The 19,699-nt window shown below is 36.7% G+C and overlaps 1 protein-coding gene across 7 annotated transcripts in view; it reads right to left on the bottom strand.

Moving 5' to 3' along the window:
* TLK1 (tousled like kinase 1) overlaps positions 1 to 19,699 on the bottom strand; it is a 180,498-nt gene that overhangs the window by 3,675 nt on the left and 157,124 nt on the right. For all 7 annotated transcript variants that reach the window (XM_055572258.1, XM_055572262.1, XM_055572261.1 and 4 more), the window contains 8 exons: positions 13,403 to 13,500; positions 11,169 to 11,250; positions 7,665 to 7,756; positions 7,492 to 7,581; positions 7,166 to 7,335; positions 6,751 to 6,886; positions 2,082 to 2,193; positions 324 to 431 (listed from right to left, as the gene is read on the bottom strand). In XM_055572258.1, coding sequence (XP_055428233.1) covers positions 324 to 431; positions 2,082 to 2,193; positions 6,751 to 6,886; positions 7,166 to 7,335; positions 7,492 to 7,581; positions 7,665 to 7,756; positions 11,169 to 11,250; positions 13,403 to 13,500 — 888 coding nt within the window. The remainder of the gene's footprint in view (positions 1 to 323; positions 432 to 2,081; positions 2,194 to 6,750; positions 6,887 to 7,165; positions 7,336 to 7,491; positions 7,582 to 7,664; positions 7,757 to 11,168; positions 11,251 to 13,402; positions 13,501 to 19,699) is intronic.

Raw genomic sequence — 19,699 nt, 5'->3', positions numbered from 1 at the left:
CCCAGTCTACTGGAGTAATAAGCTATCTGACTTCTAAACACCATAGTTGAGTTTTGTGTCTTTTGAACTTTATGTAAATATAGTAATAGATTATGGTCTCTTTAGCCTGCCTTCTTAAAAGAAATCATGGACTATATTTGGGTCCTTAAAAACTATCACAACCAAAGCAGCTCTTCTCCAGAGCAAATCACCAGCCCCTATTGGACAGACTTGCCTGTGGCTGCAGTCCCTTTTGCTTTACTTATTAATGTTTACTTTGTTTTAACCACAACTTATGAAATAAAAAAATCACTTCACAAAATTTATTTACATAAATTTGGTACCTTTGCTTCACTGCTTACGACAGGTTTTACAGGGAATTGGACATCAGTGGCTTTTAATATCGTATTTTCTTGAAGAATGTCTTGCTGAGATTGATTGTGACCAAATGGCTTTAAAAGAAATGAATAAAATGTTGAGAAATTTATATCACAAAATATTTAAACAGATGTTATCACTGAATCCCTGCAGTACAAATGATTTGTGTTTTAAAAAATCTTATTCTTAGTTACTTCCAGGTTGGGATGTATTCTCATAGGCTATAATTGATATAGCAGGCCAAGAAAGACCATCTGATCAATCCTCCACATAGCCAAAACACTATAAATAAGCAATTAAGATGAAAACATTAAATATTTTATTCTGTTTAAAATGTTTAAGAACTACTTATTAGTAGAAGAAACTATAAGGTTACAGCTGGCACCTGCTAGCAGATATGGTTTTGAAAACAGTTAGCAGAGAAGGCGATGGCACCCCACTCCAGTACTCCTGCCTGGAAAATCCCATGGACGGAGGAGCCTGGTGGGCTGCAGTCCATGGGGTCGCTGAGGGTCAGACACGACTGAGCGACTTCACTTTCACGTTTCACTTTCATGCATTGGAGAAGGAAATGGCAGCCCACTCCAGGGTTCTTGCCTGGAGAATCCCAGGGACGGGGGAGCCCGGTGGGCTGCGGTCTGTGGGGTCGCACAGAGTCGGACACGACTGAAGCGACTTGGCAGCAGCAGCAGTGGTGTCCTTTAGTTTGATACAGTTCAAACTAGTTTGAAAAGTAGTGGAAACATCTGTGAAAAGTCCAGAGTAAAACACCTTGAGCATGACAAATTAAGTTAAATGAAACAGCTCTGGCTTTGGTCCTAACATGCAGTGAATTCCCAGACAAGTCCCTGGATCACTTTTCACACTGATGAAGGGATTGAATGGGATATGGATTAAATATCCATGGTAGTTTGTAGTTCTGACTTCAATATAAAAAGAAGTTTGAGAAACATTAGGACTAGGTTTGACAGAATTTCCCTGAGGAAGCACAGGCGAAACATGCTCAGGCCAATGTGTGTGTGTTTTGGGGGGTTGGGGGAGAATGGGGGTAGAGGATGTGAGAAAGTGAAGAAAATACTTTTGACTCCATTATTTCTAATGCTACAGAAACATTAGCAGTATTAAAAAGTTGTTGTGACATTAAAGTAATTCTGATCCATGAAAATTTTAGTAAGTGATGATATATTTAAGATCACCTAAAAAAATTAAAACGGGTAACTATGGTTCAGGCATCCAAAATGGAGCTGGGTAGCCATTATGGATGTGGTTTCAGACACATTCCTGCATCACAGAAAACTTGAACTTTCCAAACTGTATCAAACCAAAGGACACTACTAGTTGTTTTCCAAAAACCAATCAGCAAATGCTAGCTGCAACCTTGCAGTTTAGAAGTCACCCCCACTTTGCAACTATGTGAACAGCACCCTTACTTCTGGCCGGCTCCAATCCTAATTCTTAACAATTTATGTAACCTTGCAATTTTTTTGCCTATAAGCACCCCTCCCTCCTTTGTGTAGAGCTGCAACACAGTTCAAGTGCTTTCTTGGATTATTGCTTTCCAGGCTGTTCCTAACCCCAATGGTTATTTGGGGTTTGTTGTTGCTGTTGTTCCTGCCTCAACCAGGTCTCCATTCTTGACTAAACTGACTTCAAATTAATGAAACTTCAAGAAGAGAAAATTCAACTTCTCTCCATATGGCTGAATCTGCTATACTTTAACTTACCTTTCTACCATAAAGACACTGAAAGAAGATGACTCCAACTGACCACACATCAACCTTGTTGGAAATCTTTGGTGGTTCCTTTCCAACTACAAAACATTCGGGAGGTAAATACCTAGTTTGGGAGGGGGGGAGGGGGGGAGACAGAAAAAAGGAAATGATAATAACAATTTATAACTTGTAAATGTAAAATCTTAGAACTTTCATTTTATCCATACATTGAATGATGTCCTAAACTTTTAAAGCATTTGTATCATCTGACTCTAGCACCAAAACAAATAACTTTGTGATAAAGTGTGTAAGATACAGTTAACCCTTTAACAACACAGGTTAGAACTGCATGGGTCCACTTGCATGAGGATTTTTTTTTTAATAGTAAATACTACATACAGCACTACACAATCCCTGGTTGGGTGAATTTAGGGCCTTTGGAGGAACCATGTATATGAAGGGCAACTCTTTAAGCTACTCTCAGATTTTTGACTGTGTAGAGGGCTGCTGCCTCTCATCCCTGCATTGTTTAAGGGTCAATTATAAATGTGTATTATCTACAGAAATGACAAATTATTGTTAGAAACTACAGTGTTCTGAGTAAGTATCCACTAGGACGAAAAAACTCTTCCTATCCCCCTCTTCACCAATGTTCAAACTCTTCCTAAAACATACATCTGATCAGCCAGTTCTTTTGTTTAAAGAACCTCAACATCACTGGCTAGCAAGGTAAGACCTTGTATCTCTTGCTTGTAACAAACAACCTGTCTTAGTCTAGCAGCAACTTAAATTTCCAAAATCTCTTCCCCTGACCCCTGCAAACTGGCTGCTGCTAAGTCGCTTCAGTCGTGTCCGACTCTGTGCGACCCCATAGATGACAGCCCACCAGGCTCCGCCGTCCCTGGGATTCTCCAGGCAAGAACATTGGAGTGGGTTGCCATTTCCTTCTCCAATGCATGAAAGTGAAAGTGAAGTCACTCAGTCATGTATGACTCTTAGCGACCCCATGGACTGCAGCCTACCAGGCTCCTCCATCCATGGGATTTTCCAGGCAAGTACTGGAGTGGGGTGCCATTGCTCAAACTGGCTAGGCAAAGCCAATTCATTTGGTCCCCACACTGTGCTTCCGAATATGCTTTTTAATGCTTTTATGAATACCTTTTATGCTTGCTTTTACCCCAGTTTGGGCTTCCCCAGGGGCTCAGAGGTTAAAGAATCCGCCTGCAATGCAGGAGATGGGGGGTTCAAACTCTGGATTGGGAAAATTCTCTGCAGAAGGGCATGGCAACCCACTCCAGTATTCTTGCCTGGAGAATCCCATGGACAAAGGAGCCTGGCAGGCTACAGTCTATAGGGTCACAAGGAGTTAGGACTGAAGCAACTTATCATACTCATTTGACATGGTAACCACCCTTTCTTCAAAATCTGCCTAACTATCACAAGCCTTCTCTGCTTCCCTCCAGGGACCTCCGTTACATTAATTCATTAATCTTTGTGCGGTTTTGAATGGCTGCAGCAACAGAAATATACGGAGCATTCAAAAATACTATCCTTTTAATTTATAATGTCATAATTTTAGACAAAAGGTAAAAATAGATTGTAATATTTACTTGGAGCTGTTTAAATAAATTTAAACAGCTCCATCAGGATGCAAGCATCTCCCCCCATCTAAAATTTGGATAAACTACAAAGTCCTGAAAAGCAATAATACAGCTAAATAGGAATCTATGGTTTTTTTGTTTTATACTCACTACACCAATAATCACTTAAATTTCAGCAGAATGTTCACAGATGACCAATAGCTTGTATGTGATGTAATCCTTTCCTACTTGCCAAATCAAGTAAAAAGCCAAGTTTGTTCTATGAAAAGTATGTATTTTCTATAGGTTTATGTGTGTGTTTAACTGAAACAAGAATGCCTCTTGAATACTATGCTATACTGTCCCTCAAGGTAAAAGGGTGTAAGCAAGGAGAGAAAGAATAGGAATAGATACCAAAGCTTTTCAGGAAAAATGACCAGCAGGATTTAGTGAATGCTTGCATTTGAGACCTGAGAGGCAAGAAGAAATAAAACTCACTTTCTTCTAAGAGATACTGACAGGGGATGAAAGGCAATTTGTAAAGGCACTGTGACACATATTTTAAAAGTTTGTATAGGACATTGTTTACCAAATACATATCTTAAAAAACTAATGATTAGAAACTAACCATTTTGGGAAACACTGTCTATGAGAAGTGTAATTCCAGGTTCCTAACATGGAAATGCCATGACTTTACTGCAGAGTACCCTAAACATAAGCGTCCCTGATGCCCATCTGCCAGGGAAATCCATTGCCTTGCCCTATACTAGGGAAACCAGAGTGAGAGGGAAACGGCATGTGGGAATCTCTGCAAAGGATTATCTATTACTTAGAACATGGTTTCAAGCTGTTTTCCACAGAATGTAGGGTTCTACCAAGCAACTAGGATTCTAAGATTCTGTGCTGAAAAAAGGAGTCTTGTTGCTAAAAGAAGAAAGACTCATGATTACTTACTGATTGAGGGTTCCGACCTTCAAGGACTTACCAGTTTGAATGATAATTTTCTTTAAGCATGTATTTTAAAAATCTATGACATACTGTATTATATTCCTAAAAAAATGCCACAGGCATAATTTTAAAGCTCTAAAATGGCTTTACATGAATATACATTGATATGACTAATCCCTATTCTGAAAAGTAAAAATGCATACAAACTTGTAGCATTTTCTATTGCCCAGGCTAACTATGTTCTAGAAACCCTAAAGCCACATGTATGTTTGTAATCACCGTCCTGCTCAGTGAGGCTGAGTACAGCTATCTCCCTTCCAATTAAGATTTCACTCCTTTTGCTAAATTCATTCATTCTGAAAACTAAATTTTTTTTGAAAATTCACAATGAAGTAATTTTTGTCAACACCTAGGTGTAACTGTGAAGGAATGCCATTCATTTAGACTCAAGTCCAAAAGATCAAGATTGTACCAAATTTCTCTTCTCATTCATGATCAACAAAACATCCATCTCAAACAAAAACTGTAACCACAAAACCTGTACAGAGAGGGCTTAATACTTACTGCTTTTAATAGCTAAGATGTTATCTTAAGTATTATTATTCATAGTAAAGTAATGCTCAAAATTCTCCAAGCCAGCAGGCTTCAGTAATATGTGAACCGTGAACTTCCAGATGTTCAAGCTGGTTTTAGAAAAGGCAGAGGAACCAGAGATCAAATTGCCAACATCCGTGATCCGCTAGATCATGGAAAAAGCAAGAGAGTTCCAGAAAAACATCTATTTCTGCTTTATCGACTATGCCAAAGCCTTTGACTGAGTGGATCATAATAAACTGTGGAAAATTCTGAAAGAGATGGGAATACCAGACCACCTGACCTGCCTCTTCAGAAACCTATATGCAGGTCAGGTAGCAAGAGTTAGAACTGGACATGGAACAACAGACTGGTTCCAAATAGGAAAAGGAGTACGTCAAGGCTGTATATTGTCACCCTGCTTATTTAACTTCTATGCAGAGTACATCATGAGAAACGCTGGGCTGGAGGAAGCACAAGCTGGAATCAAGATTGCTGGGAGAAATCTCAATAACCTCAGATATGCAGATGACACCACCCTTATGACAGAAAGTGAAGAGGAACTAAAGAGCCTCTTGATGAAAGTGAAAGAGGAGAGTGAAAAAGTTGGCTTAAAGCTCAACATTCAGAAAACTAAGATCATGGCATCCAGTCCCATCACTTCATGGCAAATAGATGGGGAAACAGTGTCAGACTTTATTTTTGGGGCTCCAAAATCACTGCAGATGGTGACTGCAGCATGAAATTAAAAGACGCTTACTCCTTGGAAGGGAAGTTACTACCAACCTAGACAGCATGTTAGAAAGCAGAGGTGTTACTTTGCCAGCAAAGGCCCATCTAGTCAAGGCAATGGTTTTTCCAGTGGTCATGTATGGATGTGAGAGTTGGACTATAAAGAAAGCTGAGCGCTGAAGAATTGATGCTTTTGAACTGTGGTGCTGGAGAAGACTCTCGCGAGTCCCTTGGACTGCAAGGAGATCCAACCAGTCCATCCTAAAGGAGATCAGTCCTGAGTGTTCATTGGAAGGACTGATGTTGAAGCTAAAACTCCAATATTTTGGCCACCTGATGGGAAGAGCTGACTCAATGGAAAAGACCCTGATGCTGGGAAAGATTGAGGGCAGGAGGAGAAGGGGACGACAGAGGATGAGATGGTTGGATGGCATCACCGACTCAATGGACATGAGTTTGAGTAAATTCCAGGAGTTGGTGATGGACAGGGAGGCTTGGCGTGCTGCAGTCCATGGGGTCACGAAGAGTCAGACACAACTAAGCAACTGAACTGATTCAAAATAAACATCACTCACTCTAACATTACAGAACAAGATTCACAAATTCTTCACATTAGGAATTTCTGGCTGGTAGTCAGTGATGCCAAATTTCTCTTCCTCCAGTTTCCTGATATTTACAGTTATGGCAGGATGAGAAAAGAGGGCTGATGCCAGTAGTCTCAACTCAGAGACTTCGTATCACCACCCTTATCACACCATAGTACTCTCAAAGGCACATGAAAATAAACTCGCTTTGAAAAGACTGGGCACTGACCTAGATAATTTTGGTGTTTTTAATAATATACTTACCAGTATGTGCCTGCCCCTTGGGATGTTAGATCCATCCCATCTACACCATAGCTGTCATCATCCATGATCTTGGACAGACCAAAATCCGTGATTTTTATTTCTCCACATGCTGTTCCATCTACCAGGAGGATGTTTCCTAAAACAAAGTTTATTTAATGATACAAAGATGAAAAACATTATGTTTACTATGAAAGCTGATATGTGGGAAATAAATAATACATTTAGTATACACATGTAAAAATTTTTATTAAAATACACATTTAAAATATAATTGAAAAATATAGCAATATTATTTTAAAAACACTTCAGATTCTATTAGTATGCCACTGTCTCTTAAAAACTAAATCACAAAGCCTATTTTCAGATAATTATATTCTTTAAAGCTTAAAAACTTAAGACAAATTTTATTAATTACCTGGCTTAAGATCATAATGTATAATAGGGGGTTTTATTTCATTGAGATATCTTAGTGCATTTACAATTTGCATTACAATAGACCTAGCTTCTTTCTCTGACATTAACTTATGTTGCTTCAGATAGAAATCCAAGTCATTGCCTTCACAGTATTCTAACACTGTACAAAACCTACAATGGAGAAAAGAAAAAAATCAGACACAAAATATTAGCCAATACTTCAGAGTCACAATGGACAAATGAGTATTTGTATCATCACTACAGAATAGGGGAAGCAAATGCCAACATGTCTTTTCTTAAAAACTAAGTCTGTTTACATTCACTTACGTATCTGTATCCAAGGAGAAATAGTCATAGAGTTTAACTATTCTGGGGTGATCCAGTTCTTTGTGTATTCTATACTCTCTGCAGGCATGTCTACGAGAAGGAGAGTGTATTAATTCTCCATGACCATTAAATGTATTTTCAAAATTGATAAAAATCAAAGAATTAATATTTACTTGTGGTAGTTTTCCTTCTTCTCATCCCTCCAGCTTTTATTAAGCTGGTGGATCTTCACAGCAGCATATCTTTGTTCATAAAGGTCAAAAGCCTAGGATTAAAGGAACAGAGAAGACTTTGAACCAAAGACCAACTGAAGAGCTCACTTTTTTGGGGGGATAATAATTTTGCAGTAATATGGAACTAGAATATACACTTTTATACTATAAAATATACTACTTTTGGTAGTCATCTCTGCTAAGATTATAGTTCAGTGGCACATTTATTATCAGAAACAAGATACAAATTTCATGATGTTAAATCAGAGTAAACCTTAATGTGAATTTTCATGTTCAAGTTTTATAAATGCCAATATACTGAATTAAGATAAAACAATAAAGGTTTAAAAAAAAAAAAAAAAAAAAAAAGAGCTTCTCCTCTATACCAGCAGCAGCAGTAAGCAGCCAGGAAAACAGGTGACTTTAATACTTTTTTGGTGGATTGGATGAAGTAAACTTTTTCCTCTATCTTTTCCTACAGACTCCATGTTTTTTCCCCACTTGTTTGAAAATTAGTTTATTAAAGTTCTAAACTTTTATTACAAAATTAAACATAACCATATATAATTATCATACCATATCAGCAATTATTCCTTAATCTCATCTCAAGATAGGTTTTTATACTGGTTTGTTCAAATTATCAGCCTATTTCTTAAGAAAGAATGATCAACATTTTTTAAGGCTTCAGGTGACTTTTTCTTTTTTTCTAAAAAACACTGCATATCATGAAAGAAATTTAATAGTTTAGGTTCTACTGTAACTTATATACAAAAAGTGCTCCTTTAAGAAAACACTTAAATAGCTTACATATTTATTAAGAAGAAGGTTCATAGCTTCCACTCCCTCTATCAATTTAACCTTAAAATAAGCAGGGGGGTAAAACTGCTTGTCACAAAATTATAAAAGCATGAGATCTGCAATCACAAAGGATGCAGTAATTAAGAATATTCACTTTGGAGTCAGATAAACTTATTATTAGATGTGTTACTTTGTGCTAACAAAGTCTCAAAGTTTGGATTGTTGAAGAGAATTAAATGGGGTGAAACATATAAAGTGTTTAGAATAATACATGATTCACAATAAATACCCAATAGACATTAGCTAAGTTTTAAACAACGGAAAAGAAAAAAAGTTCAGGTAGGAGAAAGCAAAAAGAACATAATAAGTTTATTAAAGAACTTATAAGCAATCACAGCAAGAAGAAAAAAAAAGTAAAAAATGAAATTCTAAAGTTATCATTAGTGTATACTGATTATAATGTAAGACACATCTTTCAAAGTATACCTTCCCATAAAGCTAAGATGGTAATCACTAAGCAACTGATTCAATATTTTCCACAAAGTCTATTTTTTCATTTACAATCTACTGCTTTGTTTCCCAAGGGACATGGCAAGAAAGAAAGGACTTTGACGGGGTCAGAGGGAGCTGTCATTGGTATTTAAATCAACAATAGGGATTTAAGACATTAGGGCCCCAACAATCTGCATTTTCTAATTTCTATGTAAGATTTTCTTCAAGAGAAAAGTCTCTTTTAGCCCCTATCTGTGAGACTAAAAACAGTGGAAATACTACTGGGCAGTGGCGGAAGACCGCCATGAAAGCTATTAGAAGCAACAGAGACTGGGCTACTTTTAGGATAAGCCAGTGCTAGCTATGGTGATTTGAGATCCACCATGAGCTATTATGATGTTCTTTTTTCTACCTTGTGGCCTGGGTAAGACTACTCAACACTTAAGTGCCCAGATAAACTACCATTCGAATCAAAGAAACAAGAACTGGAAGAGGGCTCACAAATCACTCTTGATGGGTGATACTAATGCTTATCCAAGTTAACAAAACAAAAACTAGTTCATGGTTGAACCAAGATCAGAAATTAGTTCTCTGAATCCAAATCCCATCATTTCTCCAGAGTCAGAACTAGATACAGGCTGTCTCTTGAACAGAGAGGATTTCTAATAACAATTTGATAAGCGTACATTTACTCAACACCAAAATTCTATGTGATTTACCTGATGGTTCCTTTAATCATTACAATGATTCCATGATGTACATAACTGTTAAACAGTCCCAGATGAAGACAGGATGATAAAGCAATAAGCCGAAGTTTAGACAGTTGGTAAACAGCAATCAGAATTAGGATTCAAACTCAGCCTGTTTGGCTTCAGAACCCGAGGTCTTAATCACTGATTATACCAATACATAATGAAGCTCAAAGTGTTGCAAAGAGCTTATAAAAGGCAGATTAATAGGGAAGCCTTCAATAGGAACTCAAGTTTAAGGTGAGACTAGTACCTTCATTATGACTTCATCCTAACTAAGAGCACAAGCCACTGGGGCTTATAAGGCAGGGGAGTGAGATGATCAGACTGCATTTTCTAACAAGGCCATTCTAGCTGCAGCATACACACAAAGGGACTGGAGAAACTCAATGTCCAGGAAAAGGTGATTGGCTAGGAGATTAGAGCAGCAAAGCAAACAAGAGACAATGAGGCTTTGAGCTGAGAGAGAGAAGGGTCCTTGCTGGATTTAAGAGAGCTTAATGACACTAGTAATGACATACAGCAGAGACTGGTTATGCTGGAGGAAGGGGGTTAGGGGAAAGATGTAGTGAAAAATGGCTTTCATTCTTCATTCACTGCAGGTTTTTCAGGGAAGGAACTGGGTAGATAAAAGGCAGTGCTGTGTATTAAAGTGGGGAGCGGTGTTTTTTTTTTTTTTTTTAAGGGAGGGGAAGGGGTGGGAGGAGAGGAAGATAAGCTTCTATTTCACATGTGAGTTTGCAGTACTTAGGAAGCATCCACATGAGGTCATGTAAATCCGCAGGTATGGGGCTCAGAAAGAAGTGTGGCTAGATAGCTACATATATACATATGTATACATATGTATCTATATCTGAAACCAAATAGGTTACCACTCAGTGAGGAGGAGGGGGATATATTTGAAAAGGAGATTAAGAATGATAAAGAAATTTGGGAACACAGTATTTAAAGGTTGGTCAGAAAGACAATACAGAGCAAAAAAAAAAAAGGTATAAAGTATTAAATGTGATGAATAAAAATTTCTGCATTCATATATATTTGAGAAACACTGGCCTTGAAATAGGTAGAAATTAGGGTAAATCCAGGACATATAAGGACTTGTAACACATGTTTAAGGGGGATATAACCTTGTCATATATGTACTATATTAAATGACTACCTGCCCATCTTGATTCTAATGGCTGTTATTATTTGTATCAGGTTGGTCAGTGGTAATCAGCTACCAAATATCAGAGGGTCTGCAAAGGCACAAGGATAGTTTATAGACTCTAGAGATAACATAAGCCATCACAGACTCTTTTTGCAATGAGAGGACATAATTTCCCAGTCAAAAAATCATAAAAACAATAAACATGTACTTCTTAACCACATAGTCCTATATCTTTGCTATATTAGTGTGAAGAACAGAAAAAAATATGTACATTACCTTATATACTTCACTAAAGCCACCTCTACCAAGCAGATGGAGCAATAAATATCTTTCATTTAACGTTGGGTGATCTTTGAACCTTAAGGGTGGGGAAAAAAACACTCATGCACATGAAAACACACACGAAAAGGTTCTGTCCACAGCACAGCTGTGCTCTTACCCTACTCCTGTCTCTCTTCCCTGCTATTTTGAATTCTATTCCATACTTCTTTCTCTACCTGCATGACTATCACCCATCTCAACGCTTTGGTGTTCACGAAGCCTAACATTCAGCTCTTAAGCTGAATATTCAAGTTCAATGACCAATTACAGCACTGTGATAAAGACCTACCAACTACTGTATTACTAAGAGCTTTATAAAATCCTGTATCTATTCATCAGGAAATACTTCCCTTATGAAAACATACTTTTATCTGGGAGTTTTAATTAAGTTTTATAGTACTGACAGAGGATTAAAAATAATTATAAGCTGACTTTCATTCATGGTTAAATTTTATAGTCTTTGCCTTTTACAAATAAAATTTTAATTCCCAATCAAAAAAGTAATGCTTAAAAAAAAAAAAACCCACCACAAATAAAATTATTTAAGGTTTATCACACCTGCTACACACTAAGCACTCACATGTATTATCTCATTTGGTTCTTAACTAACCCTCTGAAGTAGGCCCTGCCACTACCTCTCTTTTACAGATGAGGGCACTACTGCACAGAAAGGTTAAGTTACTGTCCAGGGTCAACAGCTAATACATGGCAGGGTTTCACAGAAAAACATGGTCCCAAAATGTACACTCTTGATTCTTATGGGGGGGGGGGGGGGGTCAATGACAGTTTTATAGTCTCAGATACAAAATATACATGGTATTTTATTCAATGTCAACACAACTTTGACAATTTAAGCTTTTCTTGAGAATTAAGAGAGATTTCTGTTTAGTTTTAAAGCAAAATGTAGGAAATTTCCTGGTGGTCCAGTGGCTAGGACTCAGTGTTTTCACTGCCGTGGCCCATGTTCAATCTCTAGTTGGGGAACTAGAATCCCACAAGCCATGTAGCCAAAAAAAAATAAAGAAAGGGATATATAACAATTCATTTAATTTTCATCAAGTGGATTAAGTTATACCCACAAACAAACTTGGGCATAATTTTCAGAACAGTCAACTATAAATTAGCTTTGACTTATCTGCTTTATTAGAATTTATCTGGTATAATTAAGTATATTCCATAACTATGTTATTTCATTTACCTTATATATTGGAATGATTATGTTCATAAACAGGCCTTCTTTTAAGCAAGATATTTCATGGCAGAAATAGGCCACTTCCAATTCTGACACTCATTTAGGTCATGAAGATTTAAATTATATAAATCTGAAAGTGTAAATAAGACATCCTTCCTGTCCTCTACACAGACTACATCCAATTAATGCCTTTCTTTATTTCTGTCTTCCTCATAAAGCTCCCACCTGTCCATAGGCATTTTCTCTTTGAATTCCTTTAGCGTTTAAATAAATTTGATAATTAGGGATTAAGGACAGAGACTATAATTTAAACTGCTCTTCTATTTCTTCTTTACACAATGCTGGATACATGGTTTAATGAAATCCCTTTAGCTGAAACGATTTCTTCTTCACTACTGTAACACTAACTTTGGTATTTAGTCAACAAATATTTATTCTGTGCCTACCATATGCCAGAAACAGGTTTAGGTTTGGGGGATAGAGCAAGAACAAAACTAAATCCCTGCTCTCATGTAGCTTACATTCCAGTGAAGGAAACAGATAAAAGAACTGGAAAAAAAAAATGTAATTCCAAATACTGATAAATGCCAAGAATAAAAAGCAAGGTAAGGATACTGAGAGAGGTGATGGAGTAACGCCAGGACTGATATTTTAGACAGGGTGGCCTTTCTAGTGACCACCTGGAGTGAAATAAGTAAGCCACTCATATGTCTAGAGGAGAATATTTCAGGCAGAGAAAATGGAGAACAGAAGAGCCTTGAGATAGGAATGACATGTGATCGAGGGAGCCAGTGTATATACGACATATAAGTGAGAGGAAGATGAGAGAGGTGGGGTGGTGAGGTGCCTGAGACCAGATCATACAAGGCCTTCTGAGTCATGGGAAGGACTTTATTTCTATGATGAAGTCCCTCAACAAGGAAATACTCTGTTTATGATCTCCAAGGGGAGATAATCTTTTATCATGTAATACTGTAAAATACAAATAATGACTTACTGTGAATTATCTTCATTATTTATTCTTTTGAGCTCTCGAATATGAAGATTTCTGACTCTTTCCAAACGTTCAAGTTCTGCCTGGATTTCTGCCTCTTCCTGAAAATGAAGAGAGGGGACTATAACAAGCTCAATCTATTGGTGATATAAAAAAGATGTTTTTACTCATGCACCAATTTTTTTTTTAACAGTGATGGAAAGAATAGTGTATTATAAAGTACCACTGAGTTAAAAGATCGAAGTGCTCTTTTCAATGCCTGAAATATAAGAAAGAGATAAGGCAAAAGCCTATTTCAAGAAACCAACCTCCACATGAAAATCTCTGTACTACAAGAAATCTATTTTTATAATGTCTAAACTAAAAATGACTGCAAAGTAGTCCGAAACTGACTTATAACACAAAATGAGTTTCAGTTTTATTTCTGATACGTTCAAATTTTAATTTATGAGGGAATAATTTACTAATACAAAATAAATGAAGATATTTCACAATAGATAAAAGAGGAAGAAAGGTAAAACACAAAACTACGATTATTCAGAGACCTTACAACATTTGGAATACAGAAACACACACGTACAATCAGACCAATCACTTTGGATAAATTCCACTACAATTTTAAAGAGACTCTTAAAACAAAAATTATGTGACTAGCTGTGATTTAGATCCTTAGTCATCAGAGCACACCTAGGCAAATCCTAAAGGAATTTACTTTAACATTCATTAATCTAAAAATTCTGATATTTTCATGTCTCAAAATATACAATTTTTAGAACATTTAAAAGACACCAAAACAAACAAAACCACCCATTACACACACACCTCTTTGTCAATATAAATACTATTAAAAGACAAGAACATAACCAAATTTCAGTAAAAAGTTCTAGAAATGTCGATTTTATAATATTTTTGAAAAACTATTAAGTAAACACAGACTGCCTTGGCCTAAATGTGTAACCATTATAAATCTATATACAACATGGAATAGGAATAATTTCTGAATATTATACTTAAATATTTCTGCTTTTCATTAGCACTGTTTCATGATGATTTATCTTCTAAAATTAAAAAAAGTCCTTTGTCTCAAAAAATCAACAATTCTGAAATTTACTCTGAAAGTATACTTCATTGTAAGGCAAGATAACAGAGGTATAAAGTCTATTACACCATTATCTAAGGCTTAAACTGAAAGGAATATTCTCAGTGTCATAAAGAAAAACAAATGTTCACAAATTAAAAAACTAAGTATGTTTATATTCTACTTGACCTTAAGATTACATTAATTATTTAAAAATGAAACACAACCCCTACTTGTTGCAGATATTTAATGTAAATTAGGCATTAGATAATGCATGCTGCTGCTGCTAAGTCGCTTCAGTCGTGTCCGACTCTGTGTGACCCCATAGACGGCAGTCCAACCAGGCTTCTCTGTCCCTCGGATGCTCCAGGCAATACTGGAGTGGGTTGCCATTTCCTTCTCCAATGCATGCATGCATGCTAAGTCGCTTCAGTTGTGTCCGACTCTGTGCAACCCTATGGACAGCAGCCCACTAGGCTCCTCTGTCCAAGGGATTCTCTAGGCAAGAATACTGGAGTGGGTTGCTATTTCCTTCTCCATAGATAATACATAGAAACCACTGAAGATGAACTTTTCTAAGATTTGGGGGAGAGTTCCCTAAAATACACTAAATTCTCTGAAATTTCCTCATTTAGTGTAGCTTCAGTCACAAATATTTCTAATTTTAATGAAAATAAGAAAAAAAGGTAAGATAATGTTCCAGGGGATTAAATAGTTTCATTATAAGGACAGGAAATAGATTCAAAAGCTTCGCAACAATAAAGTCAAACCATAGTTCAGTTGTCTCAATTCAGTTACATAAAGCAGAATAAGAAACTGGTTATATAGGTGTGTCCATAAATATGAAAAAATTCAAATTCAATTATATCACAGAACACAGAAAGAGGTAACTTTTTTCAGATTACTAACATTTGCTGCCTTAACATTTGCTGTTAATTTCTTACACGTGTATGAAGCTAATAAACACTTAGTAAACTGGTATAATTTTAAATAATCTGATAAAACGGTGAAATGCTTATTAGAATTGCCAGCAAAAATACTTGTTTCAACTTTTACTTGAAATTGTGGTATGGGGATACTTATTATTTGAAAAGTGAATTTATAGAAATTCTATTATAAATATATAATTTTGAGACAACTAGATTGTTCACACATAATTACATTTGTTTTATAATTTTTGGTAATCTTCAGATGTTTATACAATGGCAATAATCAATATTACGAAACAGTTACTAAAGAAAATAAAATACATGTATGTGCCAGTTAAGCAAGCTTTTATTCCTCTATAAAACATGCCAAGTATGGGCTTCCCTAGAGGCTTATATGGTAAAGACTCTGCCTGCAATGCAGGAGACCAGTCTGATCCTTGGATCAGGAAGATCCCCTGGAGAAGGGAATGGCTACCCACACCAGTGTTCTTGCCTGGAGAATCCCATGGACAGAGAAGGCTGGCGGGTTCCATGGGGTTACGGAGTCAGATAAGACTGAGCGACTAAACACACACACACACACAGGCCCCATAAGATCTTGTAATACAAAAGGACAGGCAAGCTTCATTCAGTCTGAACTGTAAAATTTACAGGAAAAAACCCCCAAATGTCAGGAGGACTAGTTAAAACAAACAGCTGGATCCTAGCTGTTTAAGAGGAAAGGTCAAGGGAAGGAACTATAACTGATTATATGCAGATACACGTAAATCTTCCATAGTCATCAGTAAATATATTTACATATTCCATATTGTAATTCAGTATTTATTCCAGTATCTTGGATCTCAAAACAAAGTGACATATTTCTAGGGGAAAGATAATTCAGCAACTCTAAGTAACTTCTCTCAAATCCCACTGAGAAAAAGTATATATTCTATTATGGATTGAAGGCTTTGTGTTCCTCCCAAATTGTGTATGTCTAAGCCCTAACCCCCCAGTGTGATGGTATTTGGAGAAGGGGACTCTGTAAGTTAAGAGTTAGCTTAGGTAATGAGACTGGAGCCCTCTTGATGAAATCTAGTGGCTTTTTGAGTAGGAAGAAAGAGATCTCTCCTCCCAACCCCACTACTTCTTTGTGGCAGCACAGAGAAAAGTCACATGAGGATGTGAGAAGATGACCATCTACAAACTAGGAAGAAAGCTACAGAAACTAAACCCGAGGCTCCCCTGGTAAAGAATCTGACTGCCAATGCAGGAGACACAGGTTCGATCCCTGATCCAGGAAGATCGCACATGCGGCAGAGCAATTAACCCTATGCGCAGCAATTATTCAGCCTGTGTTCTAAAGCCCAGGAGCCGCAACTACTGGAAGCCTGCATGCCCTAGAGCCCACGAGCCACAACAAGAGAAGCCACCGCAAGGAGAAGCCCACAAAGCAACAAAGACCCAGCACAGCCAAAAATAAATGAATGATTAAAGAAAAAAAAGAAACTAAACCCCAAGGGACCTTGATCTTGGATTTCCAGCCTGTAGAACTACGAGAAATATGTTTCTGTTGTTTAAGCTGCCCAGTCTATGGTATTCTGTTACAACAGCCTGAGCCTGTTACTTATTCTCTCCTTATAGAAGGGAATTCCATTATGGAATGGAATCCTCAAACACATGGGAAAGGTAGGTCAAATTACTAAAATAAAAGAGAGGTAGTCCAGAATGGAGATCATGCTTAGTAAGAACACTAAAGTTCAATACTCTAGTCAGCCACTAGCTAAGCAATTTACAGCAGAAAAGGTCTAAGAAGAAACAGCATCTCTGGAAAAGAATTGGTCTCTGTAGGCAATTATGGTGTTGAAGGGACACGAATAAGAAAAGATCCTACTAGAGAGAGGGAGGTAGGTTTGGTAATCACATACAATAAAAGGACATCATTCTTTCCCGGTTTAGACAAAAAGATATGGCAATAAACCTTAACAGTACATACTACAGCTATTTTAACGGTATTTTAAAATAAGATCTAATATCTGAATTACTTGAATATATATTTTTAAAAACCCAGGTTAGACAAGTATACAATGATCTCAATATTGCCTCATTTAAGTAACCTGCAAAACATAGCACCTTCCAAAATTTTTAACTTTAAAAATTTATATGCAAAGTAAAACCAATTTGTCCCTCAATAGATATTTAGCATACAAATACTTTCTATTTGTACTCAGAGTCCGTTCAGGCAACTTAATATCCCCTTGGCTCAACATTCTAAGCTAAAAGTATGCTACAGCAATGTAGAATCTTTGTAAAATGCCAAGTTAAATAAAATGCAGGTTAAAACTGCTAGGCAGACCTGGGGTGTTTTTTGAGCATTTCTCTTAATGGCAGTTTTTAAAAGGGCAATTATTTTCTTTTAAAGTAGGGGTGTGTAGGCATTAAACTATAAAACTTACAAGTTATATAGTAATGCATTTTACATGTAAAGCTAATGCATTTCCTGTAAAAGTTGAACATACTATTGAATACTTTAAACTTCTTTAGCAAATCTTTAATATATTACATGTTAGCCCCACAAAAACCCCTCAATTTTGAAAAGCTGCCTTTCTATAAAGTCAAGATAAGACAGAATTTGAGAATCTGAGAATTTCTGATATACCATTCTCAGCTTGCCTATAATCCATGTAAGTTGGGAGAAGAAAAGAGTTTGTGTGGTATACTATGAAGACAGTGGAAACAGGGAAAGCTTATCACTTACAATAGTATATTTGGGAGCACCATAACAACATTAGTCCATTTGAGAAACTATTAATAGTTCAGAATGAGGTTTCAACATATTTAATACCAAATTAATTTTAGTAATGTAATAATACAATCAAGTTAGTATCTCCAAGTCCTCAAATAAGTTTTAATTTCATAAAATATTTATAATGTCATTCCGAAAGTCTATCACTAGGAAAGTGAAAGGTGAAATTAACAAAAGGCGCTATTAAAAGCTAACAGAAAGGGCAGTGCAGAAAAGAATTAAGAAAATTATTACCAATTTACTTCAAATTTATAATTTTTCTCTATTCTTTTCTTTTATATATCCTAAATATGGATATAAGAGACACGAACCATTGGAAATATGAACCAATAAAAAAACTACATTGAACGTATAGAGATCAGTTTTGAAACTACTGCCCGTAATACTCTTTTTGCTCAAGTATGACCATACAGATCGAGGGAGTAGGGTAGGAAGAGGAAAAAGGACAAATACTGTGAAATTCCTGGTGGGGGACTCTTTCCTAACTATGTATATGATGTCTCCGTCGATCCTGAGTCGCTGAGCTGGATATTACCGAGGGGAACATACTGGGTCTCCCTCAAGTGTGTTTAACTGGCTTAGATAATTACTTTAGAACTTTAATGTTTTCCTCTCTCTATTTCATTTCCTTCTTTGGTGGGCTGGGGGTCATTCGCCTCTCTTCGATGAATAAACACACACATCAAAACCCCTAAATGGGAATAAGTGTTAAAATGGACAATGGGATTGTCAGTTCCCCCATTCTATTTAAACAAACCAAACCCTATATTCTCAGCAGCTAATAAATATAACAGTTCAACTGACTGGCAAATTTTAAATATCCAGTACACTTCCTGAAAAAGAAATCACAGCTTCTGTATCAACGGGATGAAATTTCTTGATGTTGAAACTAGCTAAGGTGCTGACACCAAACCCTAGCACCTACAGGTACGATGCCTTACTACGTTTTCTTCCAGCTTTCTGCCTCCTTTTAACCTTTTTCAGGGTTCTGGTGGATTCCATATTTTTTAAAAGTATGGAAAGGTTTAACATTCTATACAATAATGAGAAGAGCCTAATCTTCTAGACTCTATGTATATGCATATAAACAGCATGGAGTTACAGTTTTTGGCCACTGGCCAAGCAACTGCCCTCTCTTTTTTGTGAAATTATGACCTCTAAACTGAATTTACAAACCTGAATAAACTCTGCCCAATTGTTAACATGACTTCTAAGATTCTTTCCAAAATTCAAAGAATGCCATTGCCTACACAACTGGATTAATATAAAAATCTACAAAAGTGAAATACATTTTATCACTAAATTTTCACTCTGGTAAGTGAACACCATCTAGTACCGGGTAAAGATGTATAATTACAGATGGGGTGAGCCAGAACTATGCTTGCAGGTTCACAAGGAGAGCAGGAAGCAGAGTACACACACCAGTAGCTTTCCTATCTACAGCTAGTGCCGTGCTCTCTCAGGCATCGCTTTCACAGAATAGCACTCATTTTTAAACAGAAGCAGAA

This window comes from Bubalus kerabau, chromosome 3 (genome assembly GCF_029407905.1).
Source record: "Bubalus kerabau isolate K-KA32 ecotype Philippines breed swamp buffalo chromosome 3, PCC_UOA_SB_1v2, whole genome shotgun sequence".
NCBI classification, from domain to species: Eukaryota; Metazoa; Chordata; class Mammalia; order Artiodactyla; family Bovidae; genus Bubalus; species Bubalus kerabau.
This window is presented reverse-complemented; position numbering and strand designations above follow the sequence as displayed.